Source organism: Rhinolophus sinicus, chromosome 15 (assembly GCF_057876585.1).
Source record: "Rhinolophus sinicus isolate RSI-liver-muscle chromosome 15, RSI-T2T, whole genome shotgun sequence".
Lineage (NCBI taxonomy): Eukaryota > Metazoa > Chordata > Mammalia > Chiroptera > Rhinolophidae > Rhinolophus > Rhinolophus sinicus.
In genome coordinates this window covers 22,482,036-22,501,259 of record NC_142515.1, presented here as the reverse complement: position 1 = coordinate 22,501,259, position 19,224 = coordinate 22,482,036, and the positions used below count along the sequence as shown (strand labels likewise).

At 40.4% G+C, this 19,224-nt stretch overlaps 1 protein-coding gene across 9 annotated transcripts in view; it reads left to right on the top strand.

Moving 5' to 3' along the window:
* The window catches only part of GBF1 (golgi brefeldin A resistant guanine nucleotide exchange factor 1), a 112,834-nt gene that overhangs the window by 9,689 nt on the left and 83,921 nt on the right, over positions 1-19,224 (top strand). For all 9 annotated transcript variants that reach the window (XM_074339135.2, XM_074339134.2, XM_019725000.3 and 6 more), the window contains 2 exons: positions 60-165; positions 1,521-1,587. In XM_074339135.2, the coding sequence (XP_074195236.1) occupies positions 70-165; positions 1,521-1,587 (163 nt within the window). In that variant the 5' untranslated portion in view covers positions 60-69. The remainder of the gene's footprint in view (positions 1-59; positions 166-1,520; positions 1,588-19,224) is intronic.

The window sequence follows — 19,224 nt, the reverse complement described above, 5'->3', positions numbered from 1 at the left end:
ACGGGTATGCTCTGGGTAACCAAATATTAACTAGACTTTTTTCTTAACTGTTTTGGTAGGTTTGCCAGGATGGTGGATAAGAATATTTACATCATTCAAGGGGAGATTAACATTGTGGTTGGGGCTATCAAACGAAATGCCCGATGGAGCACCCATACTCCACTGGTAAGTGGGGAATGGGCAGATAGCTTGCTCACTGGTTGGTTGTAGGGGATCTGATGCATGGTTAAAATAGTGATCGATTTCTCAGTAATAAAGAGAATAGTAGACATTTGGAATTGTTCTTAATATCAAGGAACCTTCTCTTTCATTTCAACTAGCGTCAAATTTACAGGCTGCTTTTTTTCTCTGGGACCCAAAAGATGATGCCATTCTTCTTCTAACTATTTTTGTAAACAACTTACGAGTAAGCTAGTATTTGGGACCTCTTTAAAATGCCTAAAAAATGTAAGATTCCTCATCTTACAATTTCCTAGGGCTATCAAATTAACTTAAATCAGTGTATTTATTGATACATGGAGCATGGCTTGGTGATGGTACTCCCCGGGAGTTCAGCAAGCTCCTATATATAGAGGAGGCCATATTTTGCCAATCAGATGAGTAAGAAATTTACCTGTTGTAAACCTGGCTTTCTTTGTTGCATATGTATGTTCAAGAATATTTTTCGTACAGTTGTATAAAACAACTTTTGGCACAATTGTAAAAACAAATTTAGACATTTCCAACTTGGCATTTGGAAATTTCTCATGTTCATTTATAAAAATAGATTGTTTTAGAAGTGAGAGTGGAGTCAGGAATGTCTTTGAAATGAATATGTGTGATTATATAATGAGTATGAAGAAGGAGAAAAGAGAATAATACTCATGTCTTAGTCGGTTTGGGCTGCTATAACAAAATACCACAGACTGGGTAGCTTATAAATAACAGAAATTCATTTCTCACAGTTCTGGAGCCTGGAAGTCTGAGATCAGGATGCCAGCGGGGTCGGGTGAGGACCCTCTTCTGGGTCTCAGACTTCTCATTGTAACACACATGGTGGAAGGCTCAAGGGAGCTCTTTTGGGTCTTTTTATAGGGCATTCATTTTATTCATGAGGGCTCTGTCCTCATGACCTAATTACCCACCTTTTAAAGGCCCCACCTCCTCATTCTATCACACTGGGCAAAATTCAACATATAAATTTTGAGGGGACACAAACATTCAAACCATAGCATAACACATAAAGGACCCGGCAATCTATGGTAGCAGTGGCAATCTATGACCAGTGTAGATGAATACTTCATGGTGTAGATGAATACTTCAGGATTTATTATTTTAGGTAAGCCCAGAGAATCTCTATGAATTAAGAGATTAAGGAACTGGGTAAATGAACCAGAGCTAACTTTCTTTTCCTCAGAAGAAAAACTTACTGGATTTTCTGTTGGATTTCTTACTGGATTCTGTTGGAGCCCTTGATCTGTCTTTCATTTACTTTTTCTGATAATGACTTTTTAAAAAACAACAAAACCTGTGTGTTACAGGATGAAGAACGGGACCCTCTGCTGCATAGTTTCAGTCATCTAAAGGAGGTTTTAAACAAAATAACAGGTAAGTCCCCACATTTAGGTAGGATTACTTATCCAGGTTAAAAAAACACATGTGCTTGATTTATTACAGGAATGGACAAACTTTCTGTAAAGAACTATTGCAGGGATGGATAGACTTTTTCTGTAAATATTTTTGGCTTTGTAGGAAATGTAACTACTCAATTCAGTTGTAGCTCAAAAACAGACATAGATAATATAATACTTAAATGAATGAGTGATAAGTCAAATTTTCTTTAAACAGGTTGCAAGCCAGGTTTGGCCCATGGGTATAGTTTGCTCCTGATTTATTGTATTGCTGATACTTTTCCTAGAGTTCCTAGTAGGGCTTCCCACTTTAGTGGGGAATCAGTATTCATACAGTCACAAGCTTCCTTCATTGTTGAATTATAAGTAAGTTATTTTTGGTTTGCTTTTGTTTTAACTACTTTCTTTGTCTACCTCATTGAGGTAGGAAGTTGGTGGCACAAGTAAAATTTTTAGTATTTGCAACAAAATCCTTCTCTTATAGAAAGTCAGTGTCGGTTTTAGGGCCTTGGCTCTCCATAATGCAGATCGTTCAATCTTCATGTGTTCCCAGAATCTTTTTTCCCCACCATGTTTCCCTAATCAAAGTAAGCTTATGTAATATTTATATGTTTAGAATTTTCAAAGCCATTTTCATGTTTATTACCATATTGAACTTTTACGCAACTCTGTAAGGGAGGCATGACATATAGGGTTCACTTTTTATGAATGAAGTTGAAACCTAGAACCATTTTAAGTGGTTTAGCTGAGGTCACACTGATCCTAAGAGGTGGGGTCAAAACTAGAATTCTGGCCCCGATGCCTGGGTTAGTGCCCTGTTCTGTATTGCTTCTGTTTATACAATTAGAGGAGAATGTACACAGGAAGTGCCTTATATATGTATATATATGCGTGTGTGTTGGGGGCAAGTCTCAACACCTTTGAGTTTTTCAAGGGGGAAATATAGACTGAAAGGGAAAGCCTTAGTTAGCTGTGTTGCTCTGTTGACTGTAAAGGACTTTTGTATATCCCTGGAATGATTTTAGCTAGTAACATATCTAAGAAATATGTTTTAGGCTTATGCAAATTAAATGACAATAGATAAATTTCTCCTTTCATGAGGAATGTAGGAGAATATCTGGAGAAAAATTCCTTGTTACTTTCCTAAACATGGGCTGAAGTTACCCAAGGATTCCCTACATGTTTTCTTTAACAGAGTAAATTCCATTTTATTGAAAAGCATTGGAAGTGTTAGCCAAGAAGGATCAAATATAGAGGAGATGGTAGTTAGCTAGTTAGCAGGGTGAATGCTATAACTAAGTGGCAGGTTCTTATTTGATGTCCTGTACGGTAAGTGACTTGGCTGCTTTATAAAGAGCTGCTTGCAGCTTTGTTTACGGTGGCCAAGACATGGAAACAACCAAAATGTCCTTCGATAGATGAATGGATAAAGAAGTTGTGGTATATATACACCATGGAATACTATTCGGCTGTAAGAAAAGATGATATAGGAACATTTGTGACAACATGGATGGATCTTGAGAGAGTAATGCTGAGCAAAACAAGTCAGACAGAAAAAGCAGAGAACCATGCAATTTCACTGATATGTGGTATATAAACCAAAAACAACAAAAGAACAAGACAAACAAATGAGAAACAGAAACTCATAGACACAGACAATAGTTTAGTGGTTGCCAGAGGGTAAGGGGGGCGGGGGGTGGGGGGTGGGAGATGAGGGTAAGGGGGATCGAATATATGGTGATGGAAGGACAACTGAGTCTGGGTGATGAACACACAATGGGATTTATAGATGATGTAATACAGAATTGTACACCTGAAATCTATGTAATTTTACTAACAATTGTCACCCCAATAAATTTAATTAAAAAAAAAAAGAAAAAAAAAAAGAAAGAGCTGCTTGCGCAGATTATTATTATTATTTTTTTAGAGATAAAGCTTACGTGTCTCAATGAGAAAGAAAATGTAGTGAGTAGATATTTACAACTTATTTTGGTGGGTCAGAGTTCAGAGTACTATCTTTCTAAGAGATGTTAAGAGGATTAAACAAGTGACTATATTTGGAAACACTTGGCAAACATTTATGCGCAGCATGGGATTGTGGTTGTAAGTGGTGGGGAACACTAAAATGGCTGAGATCAGACTTGTACAGACCTTTTGGGCACTGTGCAGACATGAGGAGCTGAGGTGGTGCTGCTATGCTGACAGAGCCACATTTCCTGTTTGCCATCCAGTCCGTATCCCGCACTTGTTTTCTCCATCCTTACGTATCCTGAGACTTCAGCTCAGAGATCACGTTTGTGGTGAGTGGTGCAGTCCAGGACGTGGTGTCTCTAGACCATGTAAGAGCTACCAAAATGGAGTCTGTTGCCTAATTTTCTTACATCCTTGGGTTAGGAATCCAGATTATCTGCTGCTTCAAACGAATAAGACCAGAATATACTGAGGAGCCAGTTCTCTCAGTGGTACTAGGAACATAGCTGGGGTTGCCAAGCTTTCCTCTGGAGGAAGGAAGAAGGTGCTAGTGTTTTCTAGGGGTCAACAGTTATGGCAAATGTTGAAATGGTGCCTGCCAAGGTTGCCCCATTGTTCTTGGGTTTTAGCATATTACCTGCCTAAGAAAATGACAGAGTGGGTCCAAAATAGAGCATTTCATGGCCTTTTGATCGGTTCTGACCCCCCACACAGTGCTGGCTCCCAGGAGCAGGTTTATGGGTCAGCTGCTCCTGTGGTCCTGGACCACAATCCATGACCAATTTCTTGTTTCTTTTACTGAAACAAACAGATTTTTCTGATTGGCAGTGTCAGGAGGACTGCTTTCTTGGAAGCCTGTTAGTGCTAGAAGGCTGGGAAAGGGTTTTGAACTTGGAGAGAGAAACTGAAGGGACTTGCCCTTGCTATGTGGCTGGGAATGGTGTCCCATTTAAATTGGAGGATGTATGGCCAGAATTCTAGGACTTCCACTCAGTTTAACTCATGAAACTGACTTGGGCTTGGTCTCTTTTTACAAAGGCTCTCTATTTGCATTTTCCTAGGCTGTTTGTCTGCTGACTTAGTTGATTAAGAGTATCACTCACTGTTGGAAATGGGTGGTTCATTGGATATTGTCAATAAACGAAAATAATTTTTTCCCCTGTAAAATAGAGGATCGTTTAAGTACATAAGATTACCTACTCCTCCAGGAGTATTACCTGAGCATTGTGAAGGAAATAAGTCCATTCTCTCTAGTAAGATTGGCTAGGTCCATACTTGTTATACGTATCTCTGGACCACATTTACAGTCAGTATTTGCCCAAACTGTATGATGACTTCATGCTCTGTAGCACTTAGAGTCATCGACTATTCTAACACCAAATCTAAAGAGAAGGTTGCACTTGGAAGATACAGGGTGCCAAAGAGCAAAGTTTGCATATTGCCTCTTTGGATAAAGCCTTAGCTTACTGCCAGTGAGACTTGACTGCTGCCTCTCATTTGATCCTCTTAGGAATCCTTTTAGGAGGTTATTCTGAAGGAGTTAAAACAGATGTGTGGTTGCCAGGGGCGGGGAGTGGGCATGAGGAATGACTGCTAATGGGCACAGGGTATCTTTTGGGGTTGAGGAAGAATGTTCTGGAATTAGATAGTGTACAAAACCATTGAATTGTACACTTTAATTAAAAGAGTGAATTTTATGGAATGTGAATTATATCTTAATCCCCCGCACCTTTTCACCTTCCCCCACCCACTCTGGTTCAAGTCGTTGTTTCTCAGTCTAGTTGTGTAGGACACAGCTCCCTGGCCCCTGCTGGTATTATGAGCCTTGCGCTCCCCCCCACCCCTGGCTGAGGCAGTGGGTCTCCGGTTGTTGGTCGGCTGCTTACAGCAGCTCACACCGGCTGCCGGCCGCTCACACTGGCTGCCGGCCACTCACACTGGGCACCGGCCACTTATGGCAGCACAGGGTAGTCCATGGCAGCTCACGCCGACCTCCGGCTGCTCACGGCAGCCCAGCTCCAGGGAGAGCCGTTGTTCACAATCCTAGCTGTAGAGGGCGCAGCTCACTGGCCCATGTAGGAATGGGACTGGTGACCTCGGTGTTAGTAGCATGGCGCTCCAACCACCTGAGTCACCAGGCGCGCCCTATATCTTAATTTTTAAAAACAGCAAATGTAGGCTGGAATTCGCCAGTTCTTTCTCAGGGCTCAGAGCTCAAAAGGGAAGCCTTTGGATGTATTCGCTGCTGTGCTTTGAACCCATTGTCCAGCAAAGGCAGGATAAGGCTCTGTTCAGCCTCCTGGCCCAGTTTGTCCTTTTATATCTCTCTCATTAACTCAAGAAGCACATGGCTTTTATATTTAAATTTATTCAAGCTGTAATCTTTGACATTTGAGTTAGCTTTTAGTACAGTTTTGCATTTATAGTAATATATATTATGTATTTTCTCTATCCCCAAAGAATCCGTTTTAATCTTTTCCGGATGCAAATTTCAGTCTGTCTTGTCCCATCTTCCCTCTCTTGCTCTCTTTCCCCTCCCCCCACAGAGTGTGTTTGATCAGGTGTGGCAGGAATATCCACTGTCAAGCTGCGCCCTTTATATTAGTCAATATTATCCTTCTCCCCCCTCCCTGTCTGTCTGCCCCTTTGGGCTTTCCCAGTTGATTTATAATTTTGGAATTCTCATCGGAGTCTGTAATACAGTTTGTTCATTATTTAACCAAAACCTGTTTAATGAGCAGAGAGAGGCAATGTAAATGTTAGGCATGTTGCAGTGATGTACCTTTGTGCTTCTCAAAGCGGGTGGGTAGTTAACTCTGTGCTGCCTGCAGGGCTGGGGGGTCCTGGCCTTAGAGGTAGAAGGACCATTGCCTCTCCCTTACATCTGTCTAAGCCCTGTTGTGGGCTGAGATTCCAAAGGCACATGTCCTTTTATTCTAGAGATCGTGTGTGGGCTCTTGCCTATTGGAGTTATCTTCAGTTTCACAGCTAGACTGTGTGATAAGATCTGTGGCATGGGCTAGCGGATGGAAAGGAAAGTGAAATATCAGGATACTTTATAGTGCTCTTGGTTTTAGAGCTGAAGAGAATAGATAGTTTAGAAGAATCCTTCTAGCTGACATGGTCTGTGGCTTTGATCTCTTTGTTCCCATACTAGACAAGTCTTTGCAAGCCTTAGTATCCTTCATCCAGTATCCTTCATGGAAAGGGCTCTAGTCAGTTGTAATTTGTGGTGTTTGGCTGTGATCATTTGCCTCCAGATTTAGGCTGCCTTTGTCCTTGGCCTTTAAACTTAGATCATTACAAAAAGATTCTTTTTTAAGAAAATTTTTGGTTTAAAGCAGTGAGAGAGGAACAGTGTAAGAAATCTAAAAGTCTAAACAGTCTAAAAGTCACAATCAGGATATTCTCTTAAGGAATCACCTATTAATGACTTTAAAGCCCTCAGGGCCAGGGCTTGAGGAAAACTCCTTAGTGGTGGGTGGAGGGTAGTGAGTTTGCCTTTGGAGCTTTAACCTCAGGCCTTTTTAATTTTGAGGACCTATAGGATTGAGGGTATTCAGCATAAGACTAAGGTGGTCTTGAGGTCCAGTATAAGAGCATGTGTTATCTATGGAACTGTTCTTGGGCCTTGTTTTTCTGGAATTCACCAAGATTTGAATTCTTTCTGGGTCTGGCTTATTGAATTGCTTCTAATCAATATTTATTGACTAATTTCTGCTACGTGCTAGGCATTTTGCTTCGGCAGTTAAGCATTGGTTCTGTAATGGTAGACAAACAGGCAAACTTCCTTCCTGCCCTCATAGCAACTGGTTTGTAAGACTAGTGGCTCTAGCTAACCATTCCAAAGCTAACCTTTGTGGCCTCTACTGTATGCCATATAGTTCCCTATCAGGCATGGAATGGGTGATAGTGAATGAGAGCAATCTATTGCCATCTTTTCTTTTTTTATATTAACTTTTTTTTTTTTAAGTGTGTTTTCCCAGGACCCATCAGTTCCAAGTCAAATAGTTGTTTCAATCTAGTTGTGGAGGGTGCAGCTCACAGTGGCCCATGTGGGGATCGAACCGGCAACGTTGTTGTTAAGATCACCGTGCTCTAACCAACTGAGCTCACCGGCTGACCCTATTGCTATCTTTTCTTATTCCTGCTAACAAACAAGTCAAAGAAATGAATACAAATTATAGCTTATACATTTGCTTGTTTGACTTTCTCATGTAAAGCCATTATGGCCAGAGTTTAGATATTCCTAAAGACATTGGTAGATTGCATAGAGTAACTCTGAGGGGTAGGATAATTCTTTACTGAGCTCACCTGGTTAGCATGATATGGTGTGCTTGAGTTTAACAAGGAGAAGCAGGTGCCAGGAGAAAGTGGACGTATCAGGAATTTATTTAAATATAATTTGTCCTGGACAAACACACCTGTAGGGTACTGTCTCAAGCTTTGTGAATTAGCGTTTGAGCTGGGAGGTTTGAATCCATGTATCCTCCAGAGGTTTGCAGAGAACATTTAAACAGTCTGGAAGCCAACCTGGGAGGAACTGTGATTTAACACCTGTCTGGCCTAGGCCTCTTAGAAATAGCCTTCTCGGTAGAAGTGAAAGTATCTAAGGATGCCTCATACCTCAATTTTAATCTGTTTCAATTGGAAGATGGGGAGGTATTAAAAGAAATTTTAGTAGTCACTGTCAGGAAAAAGATTGAGCAAGGGTACATTGTTTGAAAAAAAAAATTTACTTTTCATCTCCCATACTGATTGAATTCATACTTCCTTTTCTCCCTCTTTTTTTCTGTAGGGGCATATGATTTAGGGAGTAGCAGAGTAAACAATATATCACTATTAATCAGCATGAGAAGAAGGTTGAATGAGTCAGTAGCTTTGTCCCACTTGGAATTGAGCTTGTGAATTGTTCAAGGCCTGACTAAGTGGAGGCTAAAAGAACCATATAAAATTTGGCAGACAAATTCATGTAATGGGCTGAGGGTTGGAAGAGTCAAGGTTGGACACACTTATATAAGTATCTATTTCCAGTGCCCGTTTTGACTTTCTTGTTCTATAATAAAATATAAGACTATATTAGTTTGAAGATTGTTGAGCAACACCTTAAGATGTGACTTGAATTTGAGTCAGGCTGACTTTGGCACCTTAAAATCTTGGTAACTTGATTGGCCTCAGACTTGTGGGCATTTCAGCAGAGAGAAATAAAAATACTGTGATTCTTTTCTCCCAAGGGATTGTTCATATAAATAGGGTCGAAAAGGTCTGTGTTTTGATGACTTTACTTTGTTTTAGCTTCCCCAACTTATCTGAACCATCTCTACTTGACACTTATAAACCAAGTTCTTCCAAACATTTGTTTGTCCTTGAGATTAGAAAATGAAGACTTTCTTGAGAAGGAGCAGCTCTGCATAGTCTGGCTTCTTATGGCTCCAGCTCTCCCTTTTTTTTCTTCCTAATACCCACACATACTTAGCCATCAGAACCAGTCTGCTGGCACATCTTCCACTACATGTATCTGAAAGGGGGTTGTGGTAAAAGGGGCATTCTTAATAGTGTGGCTCTCAAAAGCAGAGGCAAAGGAACCTAATTTCTTTCTAATAGAGGTTAGGTGACTGTGGTCTGTGGTGGGTGTCAAAGCTGCTTCTATTGCTCTCATGGCCATTGTCCTCTTTAGCACAGCCACCTCTTAAGACGCCTGAAGTTATTCTCTGGGTATGTGCCCAACTTGCTATGACAGCAGTCAGATGAGTAAAAAGAGGAAAAGCCAGCTGCTGCTTTGTTTTTAACAAGAAGGCAGGCAGAGTCCCTTTCTTCTTTTCCACCCACTCAAACTCAGGGCAAGTGCCAATAGGGTTTCAGAAGAAGCCAAATGTTTGAAATTCAATGTGCCATTTTACTTAGGAGAGATAGTGAAGAGTTATTTGTCTCACCCTTGCCCCCTCTAACCACCTCTGTGTGCTCCTAGATGCTTAATTGGTCACCCTGATTTCTAAAGCAATATTGACTATGTTTATGGAAAAGGTGAGTGCATTTCTCCTTTCGTTCCTGGCACCCATTAAAAGATAGAACCAGGTATACAGCAAAATGGACATTATATCACTTCAGCTCAGATCACCTCATTAAAAAAGGGTAGTGAGGGCCGGCCTGGTGGCTCAGGCGGTTGAGCTCCATGCTCCTAACTCCGAAGGCTGCCGGTTAGATTCCCACGTGGGCCAGTGGGCTCTCAACCACAAGGTTGCCAGTTCAACTCCTCGAGTCCCGCAAGGGATGGTGGGCAGTGCCCTGTGCAACTAAGATTGAACACGGCACCTTGAGCTGAGCTGCCGCTGAGCTCCCGGATGGCTCAGTTGATTGGAGCGCGGGCTCTCATCCACAAGGTTGCTGGTTCAACTCGAGTCCCTCAAGAGATGGTGGACTCTGCCCCTTGCAAATAAGATTGAACACGGCACCTTGAGCTGAGCTGCCTCCCAGATGGCTCAGTTGGTTGGAGCGTGTCCTCTCAACCACAAGGTTTCTGGTTTGGCTCCCGCAAGGGATGGTGGGCTGCGCCCCCCGCAACTAAGACTGAAAGGACAACAACTTGACATGGAAAAAAAGTCCTGGGAGTACACACTGTTCCCCAATAAAGTCCTGTTCCCCTTCCCCAATAAAATCTTAAAAAAAAAAAAAAAAAAAAAAAAAGAAGGGTGGTGAATGGAAAGCAGCGACTTCCTTAAGCTCCTGGTTTTGCTTCTGGAAACTAAGAGATAAGTCGCTCCTTACCAGTTTTGAGGCCTTTGTTTCCTTACTTTGGTCTTTGGAGATCCTGAAGGACTTAGATGGACAAGCACTCCTGGCTGCCTGTTGGCTGGCTTCTTATTGCACGCTTCTTCTGGAACACCAGCCTTCTGTTCCCACTGTTCCCACTGTAGGTTGGGTTGTGAAGGGCTGCCACATGTGCACACATCACAACTGACCTTTCCTTGTTCCACGCTTATTGAGCGATTACTTGCCCGTTTGTGGAACTCACATTATTGCCTTGGGTTTCTGGCCCAGTGTGAAGTGGGGGCATCCAGGAAGTGGCCTTATAGACTGTACATCAGAGGGCAATAAATTGGCATTTGATTTGGTGGAAAGGCAGGGCCAGATGTGTGGGAGCAAGGGTTTTTCTGCAGTCAGCCATACAGCTTGCCTCCAGGTGTCCTGGAAAGCAGCTTGGGAACTGGATGCTAAGGGTAGTTGGGGACATTAATTGGGAAAGAAAAGGATCAAAGGACTTCAGTGTTATCTGTTATGGGCCCTGATTTGGGAAAAAATCCTCTAAAAGTAGAAGGACAAATAAAATTTCCCTGACATCGGTAGGAATTTTTCCAGTAATTCTTCCTTTTCAAGTAAAATGAGTTATTAATTGGTAGAAAAGATATAAAACTTGAGAGACTCTTGACAAGGGGTTGCAGAATAAGAAAGCCTTAGCTCACATGAGCATTTTCATGAAGGTTTATTCCTCTCTTTGGGCACAATTTTAAGAAAACTAGCTCCAAATTGATAATAAAGTGAGAGCTAAGATATTATTATGATTGTCCTACCATGCGCTAGAGTGGTATCTTTCAGAGTGTAGGTTGCATTCAATTAGTGGATTGTGATATCATTTTAAAGGGTCGTATGGCATTTTTCCTTAATTTTTTATTATGAAAAATTTGAAACATACCAAAAATTGAAATAATACCACAGTGACCACCCACATCCCACCTTTAATGTCAAAAAAAATTTTTTTTTTAACTTTTATTTATTTAAATGTGTTTTTCCAGGACCCCTCGTCTCCAAGTCAAGTAGTTGTTTCAATCTAGTTGTGGAGGGTGCAGCTCACAGTGGCCCATGTGGGGATGGAACTGGCAACCTTGTTGTTAAGAGCACCACGCTCTGCGCTCTAAACATCTGAGCTAACCGGCTGCCCCAGTGTCAAAAATTTTAACGTTTAGCCATATTTGCTTTATCCATATATGTGTGTGGTTTTTCATAAGCTGTTTGAAAGTAAGTTGCAGATATGTTGCCATTTCATCCTTGAATACTTCAGCATGCGTCCTAAATAAGGACATTATTGTCCTACATAACCGTAGTACCATTATCACACCTAAGAAACTTAACAATAATTTACCAATATTAGCTAATATGCAGTCCATAATTAAACATTTCCCATTTGTCCCCAGATTTCCTTTTATAGCTGTAGTTGTTTTTACAAACCAAATCCAAGCAAAATTCTCATTTCATTAGATAGTTATATCTCTTTAGACTTTTAAAATTGAACACAGTTTTCTTTACCCCCCCTCCCCTTTTTATTTCTCATTTTGAAGAGACCAGGGCATTTATCTTTAGAATGTTCTACATTCTGGGTTTGTCTTTGTTGTGTCATTTAACTTGTTTCTCAATCCCATGTATTTCCTGTATTCTAGAAGTTAGGATTAAAGGCTTAATTCAATTCAGGTTAAACATTTTTGGCAAGAATACTGTGTACTTCATATTATACCACCACAGGAGGCATATGCAGTCAGGTTGTTCCACTATTGGTGGTGTTAACTGTGATTACTTGCTTCTGGTGGTGACTGCCATATCTCCCCATTGTAAAAGAAATTTATTTTTCCCTTTGCAATTAGTAATCTGTGAAATAATAATTTGGCACCTTGTGAATATCCTGTTCTCTAATATTCTTTTTTTTGGGGGGAGAAGGGAACAGGATTAATTGGGGAATAGTGTGTACTTCCAGGACTTTTTCCAAGTCAAGTGGTTGTCCTTTCAATCTTAGTTGTGGAGGGCGCAGCTCAGCTCCAGGTCCAGTTGCCGTTGCTAGTTGCAGGGGGTGCAGCCCACCATCCCTTGCGGGAGTCGAACCGGCAACCTTGTGGTTGAGAGGCTCAACCGGCAACCTTGTGGTTGAGAGGCCAACCTTGTGGATGGCTCCAACCAACTGAGCCATCTGGCCATCCGGGAGCTGAGTGGCAGCTCATTGACTTCATTCTAGTTGCGGAGGGCACAGCTCGCTGGCCCTTGTGGGAATCGACCCGGAAACCTTATTGCTCAGAGCTTGCACTCTAACCAACTGAACCACCGGTCTGCCCCTTTAATATTGTTTAAACCTAATGATAATCCTCCGATGAATTTTTGCCAGAATCATTTATTTCACTCAAGGTCGCAGAAATAATGCTTTTTTAAATTTTTGTTCTTTCTACATTTATTAGCTAGCATTTTTGATAAAGAACAGCTTTCTTTTGTACACTGGAGGATGAACCACAGTTTATTCTAAGAAAGCAGGGAAAATGCTTAATTCTTTCCCTTTAATTGCCAATTTTCAAAGTAAGTAGTTAGTGTTAATGACCGCTAATGTTGGCGTATGAGGGGTTTCCCCCCTTTTGGAAGGTTTTGAAGTTTTACTTATTCAATGTTTTACATTTAATGATGTAATTTACATGATTCACATTTAATTTACACGATTAATTTTGGTGCTCAATCATTCCAAGTTTGGCCAGTGAGCGCCTCTTCAAACCAGTTCTTTGTTCCTTTGATATGATCCCTTTGAGCACTTCTTGCTTTCTGGTAAAAGCTATAGGCATTAAGGGAGGAAAAGAGAGGAATAGACTAGAAAGTATCAGTGCATCATACATAATAAGGATAACTATTGTTTTGAGAAACTTTTGTTTCAGTTAGAAATGTGTATGTCCTGGATTGCAGTGTAAACTGTATTTCTTTTTGTAGGTCAAAAAAAAAAATTGAAAGCCTGGTAGATAGAGCTTGTGATTTACCCCTGTTCCAGCACTGTTTTAAATTTCTCTCTCAATGTTATTTCTTGGGCAAGCAGTCAAAGAGAGTCTTGAATTAGGGTGCGTCTTCCACCACATTCTTGGCATTCTATGAAGGACTCTGAAGGTGCCTTAGCTGCCTTGACCTTTGGAACCAATGGACTATTACATCTGGGTTTTATCCCTATTGATTTTGGTTTCTGTAAAGCAGTTCTTTCTATTTATTTATTTATGTACATATTATTCACATATTATTTTGTTTTTCCCCCCAGTTGTATTGTGATGTATTTGACATATAATATTGTATTAGTTTAAGGGGTGAAACCTAATGATTTGATACAGGTATATATTGAGAGATGATTACCACACTAAGATTAGTTAGCACATCCATCACCTCACATAATTACAATTTGTGTGTGTGTATGGAGGGTGAGAACATTTAAGATCTCCACTCTTAACAACTTTCGAGTACATAATATAGTATTGTTAACGATAGTTACCATGCTGTATATTAGATCCCCAGAATTTATTCATCTTATAACTGAAAATTTGTGCCCTTTGATCAACATCTCCCCATTTCCTTCATCACCCAACCCCTTGGCAGCCACCATTCTACTCTCTATTTCCATGAATTCAGCTTTTTTTTTTTTTTAAGATTCCACATATAAGTGAGATCATACATTATTTATCTTTCTCTGTCTGACTTATTCCACTTAGCATAATGTCCTAAGGTCCATCCATGTTGTTGCAAATGGCAGGATTTCCTTCGTTTTTATGGCTGAAGCAGTTCTATTTATATGGTTGTTTCTCTCAGAATGAATCAGCTTTTGCAAGGCAGAGATTAATTTGAGACCATCTGAGTCATGGCAATCCTGGAGAATGTTAGAATATATCCTTCCCCAAGGAAATAAGGATTGGGATGTAATTGTGAGTGACTAGTCACTTTGAATCTTGTGCTTTATCCCTTTTATGTAATGTTAAGCTGATTGTTCAGGGAAAGGGGGATAGCACATCATAATAGACATGGCCTGGCCATCCGTTTGAGTCCTTTTGGTGGGTCGAGGAGGGAGACATTTGTACTGGAAAGACCTGAAAACAGCATCTTCTCTAAGAACTTTGCTCTTGGCAGAAATTCGTTTATATATATAGTCAACAAATATTTCTTGAGCACTTAATGTGTGCCAGACACTGAACGAGGTATTACGGACCTGGGTTTCAAGAAGACTGACATAGTTCCTGTCCTCACAAAGTTTACGGTCCAGTAGGCTAGTGATTTGAGAAGCTCTGGAATTTGAGTGGACAGCTGGGCAATGGTTTGAAGTCTGCCCAGCTTCCACATGTGACCTCTGGAAATTGTTGTATGCTCTGTGTGCTGAAAGGTTCTGGGACGGTCAGAAGAATAGCAGAGGTGTTTGTCTGCGTCGTCTTTCCCACCCCCACCTTCTGCCCTAGCCCTGGCAGCCTGGCAGTAACTGAGTGTATGGCAGCTTCATTAGCTGCTTTAGGGCCTTGGATGTCTTAGGGTTTGATTAGGTCATTTATATGTACCTTTGACTAATCAGTCTGTGCATCTCAGATCTGAATTGACTAAGATTGTGAAGATTAATAAACAGAAGCGAGAACTCTTCACGCATGTGTCACTCAATGCACACTACAAGAAGTGATACTACTTTACTACCTCAACTGAAAGAAGAAAAGATTCTCCCTTACCCAGTGATAGCTCAGCCAATGGGAGAGTGCCATAACTCAGCCAATCGGAAAAGTCACTATACTTCAAACATTCATTTTCCTCCAGTGGACTTTTTGTTTACAACAGCCCTTCCCAAGTCTGTAAAAGAGCATTCCTTTTCTTTATTTCTCTGGATTTGCATGTGGTTCACCATTAGATCCCAAGTCCCAAATGGCAATTCTTTGTTGTTCCTGAATAAAGCCATTTTGCTGGAGAAATTTCTGGCTGTTTGTTTAAGGTCAACAATATCAATGGCTGATTGCCTTTTCTAATAAAATTCAGCTTTGCATTTGAGTCCTCTTAGGCTTGGACTTTGGACACAATTATTAGGATTTTGAAGTCTATGAGCACAAAACAAAGATTTTAATAGCTATTTAGCTAAGGTGCTAAAAGAACACGGAAAGTCATTTTCTATAGTTCAGATCTAATAGCCCAGTTCAAAAATAAAATGAGCATTTTTTTAGTACCAACCCATTGGTACTAAAATGGGTTTTAGCCCAAGGGCCTCATGTGAAATAGAAGTATCAAAACCCATGTAACTCTGGATAGGATTTAGCTTCAAGTTAGTTGAATATCCCATCATATATTTACCTTCTGCATCCCAGGGAAAGCATCCATATTGAGAATAGTTCTTGGGAGCCTTGGGTCCTCAGAATTTCCTTAAGAATTGAACCTTTTCCTTAGGAAAAGTATTCCTAGGATTTTTCAAGGGCAGAAAGAGATAGGCAGTGAAGCAATTAAAAGGTAGTTAAGATCTTTCTAAAAGAGGTAGCTGGAGTGGATATTGGGGTACAGATGAATTCTGCAAAAATACCTGTGACCAATCATTTTTATTTTTTATTATGTTCATTTCAGGTGCTGATCATTTTTTTTTTTTATTGGGGAAGGGGTACAGGACTTTATTGGGGAACAGTGTGTACTTCCAGGACTTTTTTCCAAGTCAAGTTGTTGTCCTTTCAATCTTAGTTGTGGAGGGTGCTGTTCAGCTTCAAGTTGTTGTCCTTTCAGTCTTAGTTGTGGAGGGCGCAGCTCAGCTCCAGGTCCAGTTGCCTTTGTTAGTTGCAGGGGGCGCAGCCCACTATCCCTTGCGGGACTCGAGGAATTGAACTGGCAACCTTGTGGTTGAGAGCCCACTGGCCCATGTGGGAATCGAACCGGCAGCCTTTGGAGTTAGGAGCATGGAGCTCTAACCGCCTGAGCCACCGGGTCGGCCCTGATCATTTTCTTGATAGCTTATTGTGTTCTGAATTTAAAGTGCAGTGCTTTCTCCTTTGCCTCTTTTTTACTGGTATGAGTCTACATCAATAGAAACACAAGGTATTTCATTAATACCTACTATAGCCAAATACTTTTTGTGACCAGAGCCTACTGACACTGGCAGACATCCCTGGTTCCCTCTGACTCAGGAAGAGAAGTTCTTGGTTCAGCCCACCTGGACAGAAGCATTGTGGGGAAAGTAGTCAAGGGAAATAAATTTCTGTTGCTGGAATCCAAATGTAGCTCATTAATCCTCCCAAGTGAGCCCAATATTAGCATTTTAATCAGTGTCATTTCTGAGGTTTTAAAGGCTCACTTTGTTCTCTAGGTTCATTATAAGGAGGGAAGTGAGCAGTGGCTGTGTTTGGTAGCACTCTTTGGTATTTAAAGAAGGGAGACATTGCCAGGGTCCTAAGCCATCCTAGATTAGTTACAGGCTAGAGTCAACAAAACTGGGTTGTGTGCATGCAATAATGGAAGGCAGAGAGTGGGAAATATTTATGTTGGTAACAGTCTTCCTCTACAAGCTCCCAGGGAAGGAACAAGTTGGCTTGCTCCCCTACTAGAGGTTGTTTTAGTGTTATCTAGAGTGTGAGTTCATCCCTAGTTCTTCTTTACCAATTGGTGTCAGGACATTTAATCAGGGCAACTGATGGTGAATTTTTTCAAATTTTTATTTTGAAATCATTTCAAACTTAACAGAAATGTTGCAAGAATGACACAGAGGTCTCCATTATACCTTTCTGTGAATTTTTTTATTATTTTATTTCTATATACATACACATATATAAATTTTTTTCTACACCATTTGGGCGTAGGTTATATACATCATGACCTTTTATCCCTTAATACCTCAGTGTAGATTTCCTAAGAATAAGGATATTCTCTTACATAATCTTTATGTAGTACAGTTATCAAATTCAAGAAACTTAACATTGATACAATACTGTTCATGTTCGAATTTTGTCAATTGTCCCAATAATAAACTTAAAATTTTTTTCTCCTTTAGTTAAGGATCACATATTGCATTTAGGTCATGTTTCTCTATCTCCTTTAATCTGGAATACTTCTTCAACCTTTCTTTATCTTTCGTGACACTGACGTTTTTAATGAACACAGGCCAGTTTTTTCTTCTTCTCCTCCTCCTCCTCCTCCAGAATATTCCTCCTTATGGATTTGTCTGATGTTTCCTCATGATTAGATTCGTTATGCATGTCTAGCAGGAATCTACATGCCACTACTGATAATAGTGCCCTCCTTGCCATATCATATGTGGAAATACCCCTTCTTGGCGATAATAATTTTGACCACTTGGTCAAGGTGTTATTTTATTTGTCCACTGGACAGATGCTCTTTTTCCGTTTGGAACTCACAAGCAATCTGTGGGAGACACTGTAAGGCCATACTTCTCATTAAACTTCCCCCCCACAATTTAATCATACTTTGATGATGCTTGCCTGAAATATTTTCAGGTTTCAGTGATGGTAAATTGTGAATAATTACTTATATTACCTATTCTTAAAGGATTCATTCTTAGGGGTGGGCATGAACTGTCTTCCCAGCTTGCTTGTTTTAAGAGTTTCTCTTCTTTTTAAGAAACACAATTGCATGCCCTAAAGGGCTATATTTCTTTATGGCTTTGGTGATACTGTTTTTAAAGAATGGTAACTAAAAAGAGTGTTGAAAATTGAAAAAATTTTCTCAATGGGGTTTGATTAGGGGCTTGGTGATTTTCTAGAATATGGCAACATCACCCAAGTGAAATTTGTTCTCCACTCAACTGACAGCATAAATTCTTCTCTAAGCCAGACTGGAACAGCTACGTGAAACTGATTCCTTTCTCTCGCTCTTTTTTTTTTTCTTCCTCCTTTTACTAAGTGGGATAGCAATATGAATGCATCATCATTTTTCAATTTTTATTCTCAAATCTACTTTAAAAGCCTGATTTGGTTCATTAAAAACTTCTACTTTAGCTTTTTAAAACCTGTAAGGTTTGGAAATGTCCATTGTCCAGGAGCTTTAAGAGAGAAATGGTTAGAAAAGCATTTCCCCATTTTTATTTACTATCACCCTTTTCTCTCCTTCCCTCTTTTTTCTTTGCATTTTTCCTTTTGCCTCTACTTTCATTTCTTTGAAGGAGCTGATCAATATGCATGACTGTGCCTCCTTAAGAAAAGGCAGAGAGAGAAAGAGGTATTGCTCTTGATATCAGTTCCTTGCTGTTACTACTGTGGAGGGTAGGCTGATGAAGGCTGCTACGTTACTAATGAAGGCTTGTCAGCTATCAGCTATGTTTTGTTGAGGGAACCTTGCCTGTGACAAATAAAAAAAGAGAGTTAAGTAGGGAAAGGAAAGAGAAGGAAAAAAAAAGCAATTAGAGAAGCAGAAAGTATGGAGGAATGAACAGAAAGGAACAGAAGAAAAGGACTTGGGACTGGAATACAGGAGTGGGAGGGAAGGACCAAGAGTACAGAGCTGTTAAAATAGGAAAATGAGAGTCAGCTCTAACATTTACTTTTACCCAGCCCAGGGTTTGGGCTTTTCCCCTTTCAGTAGAGTGTGCTATGAGGTAGTGTGAGGCGGACTGAATGAAATGGTCCCATTCTTGACTCCTTGGATCCATCCGCCCAGAACTGAAGGATTTACCCTGTACTAAGGTGACTTGATAGCCTGATCCTAGTAGGTTGGAATGGAAAAGGCTATTAAGTGGTGCTTTTGGGGCAGCTAACATTAACAGTTATTTTTAACCTCACATTTCAGTCCCTTTATTCTTCAGTCTCCTCCATTGGCTACCATGAGATCAGTCAAAATTAGCAACTATATAAAATTAAGTACCTCTTGTCTCCCCAGTCACTTCCAAAATAAACAGGGAGTGATACTGTCC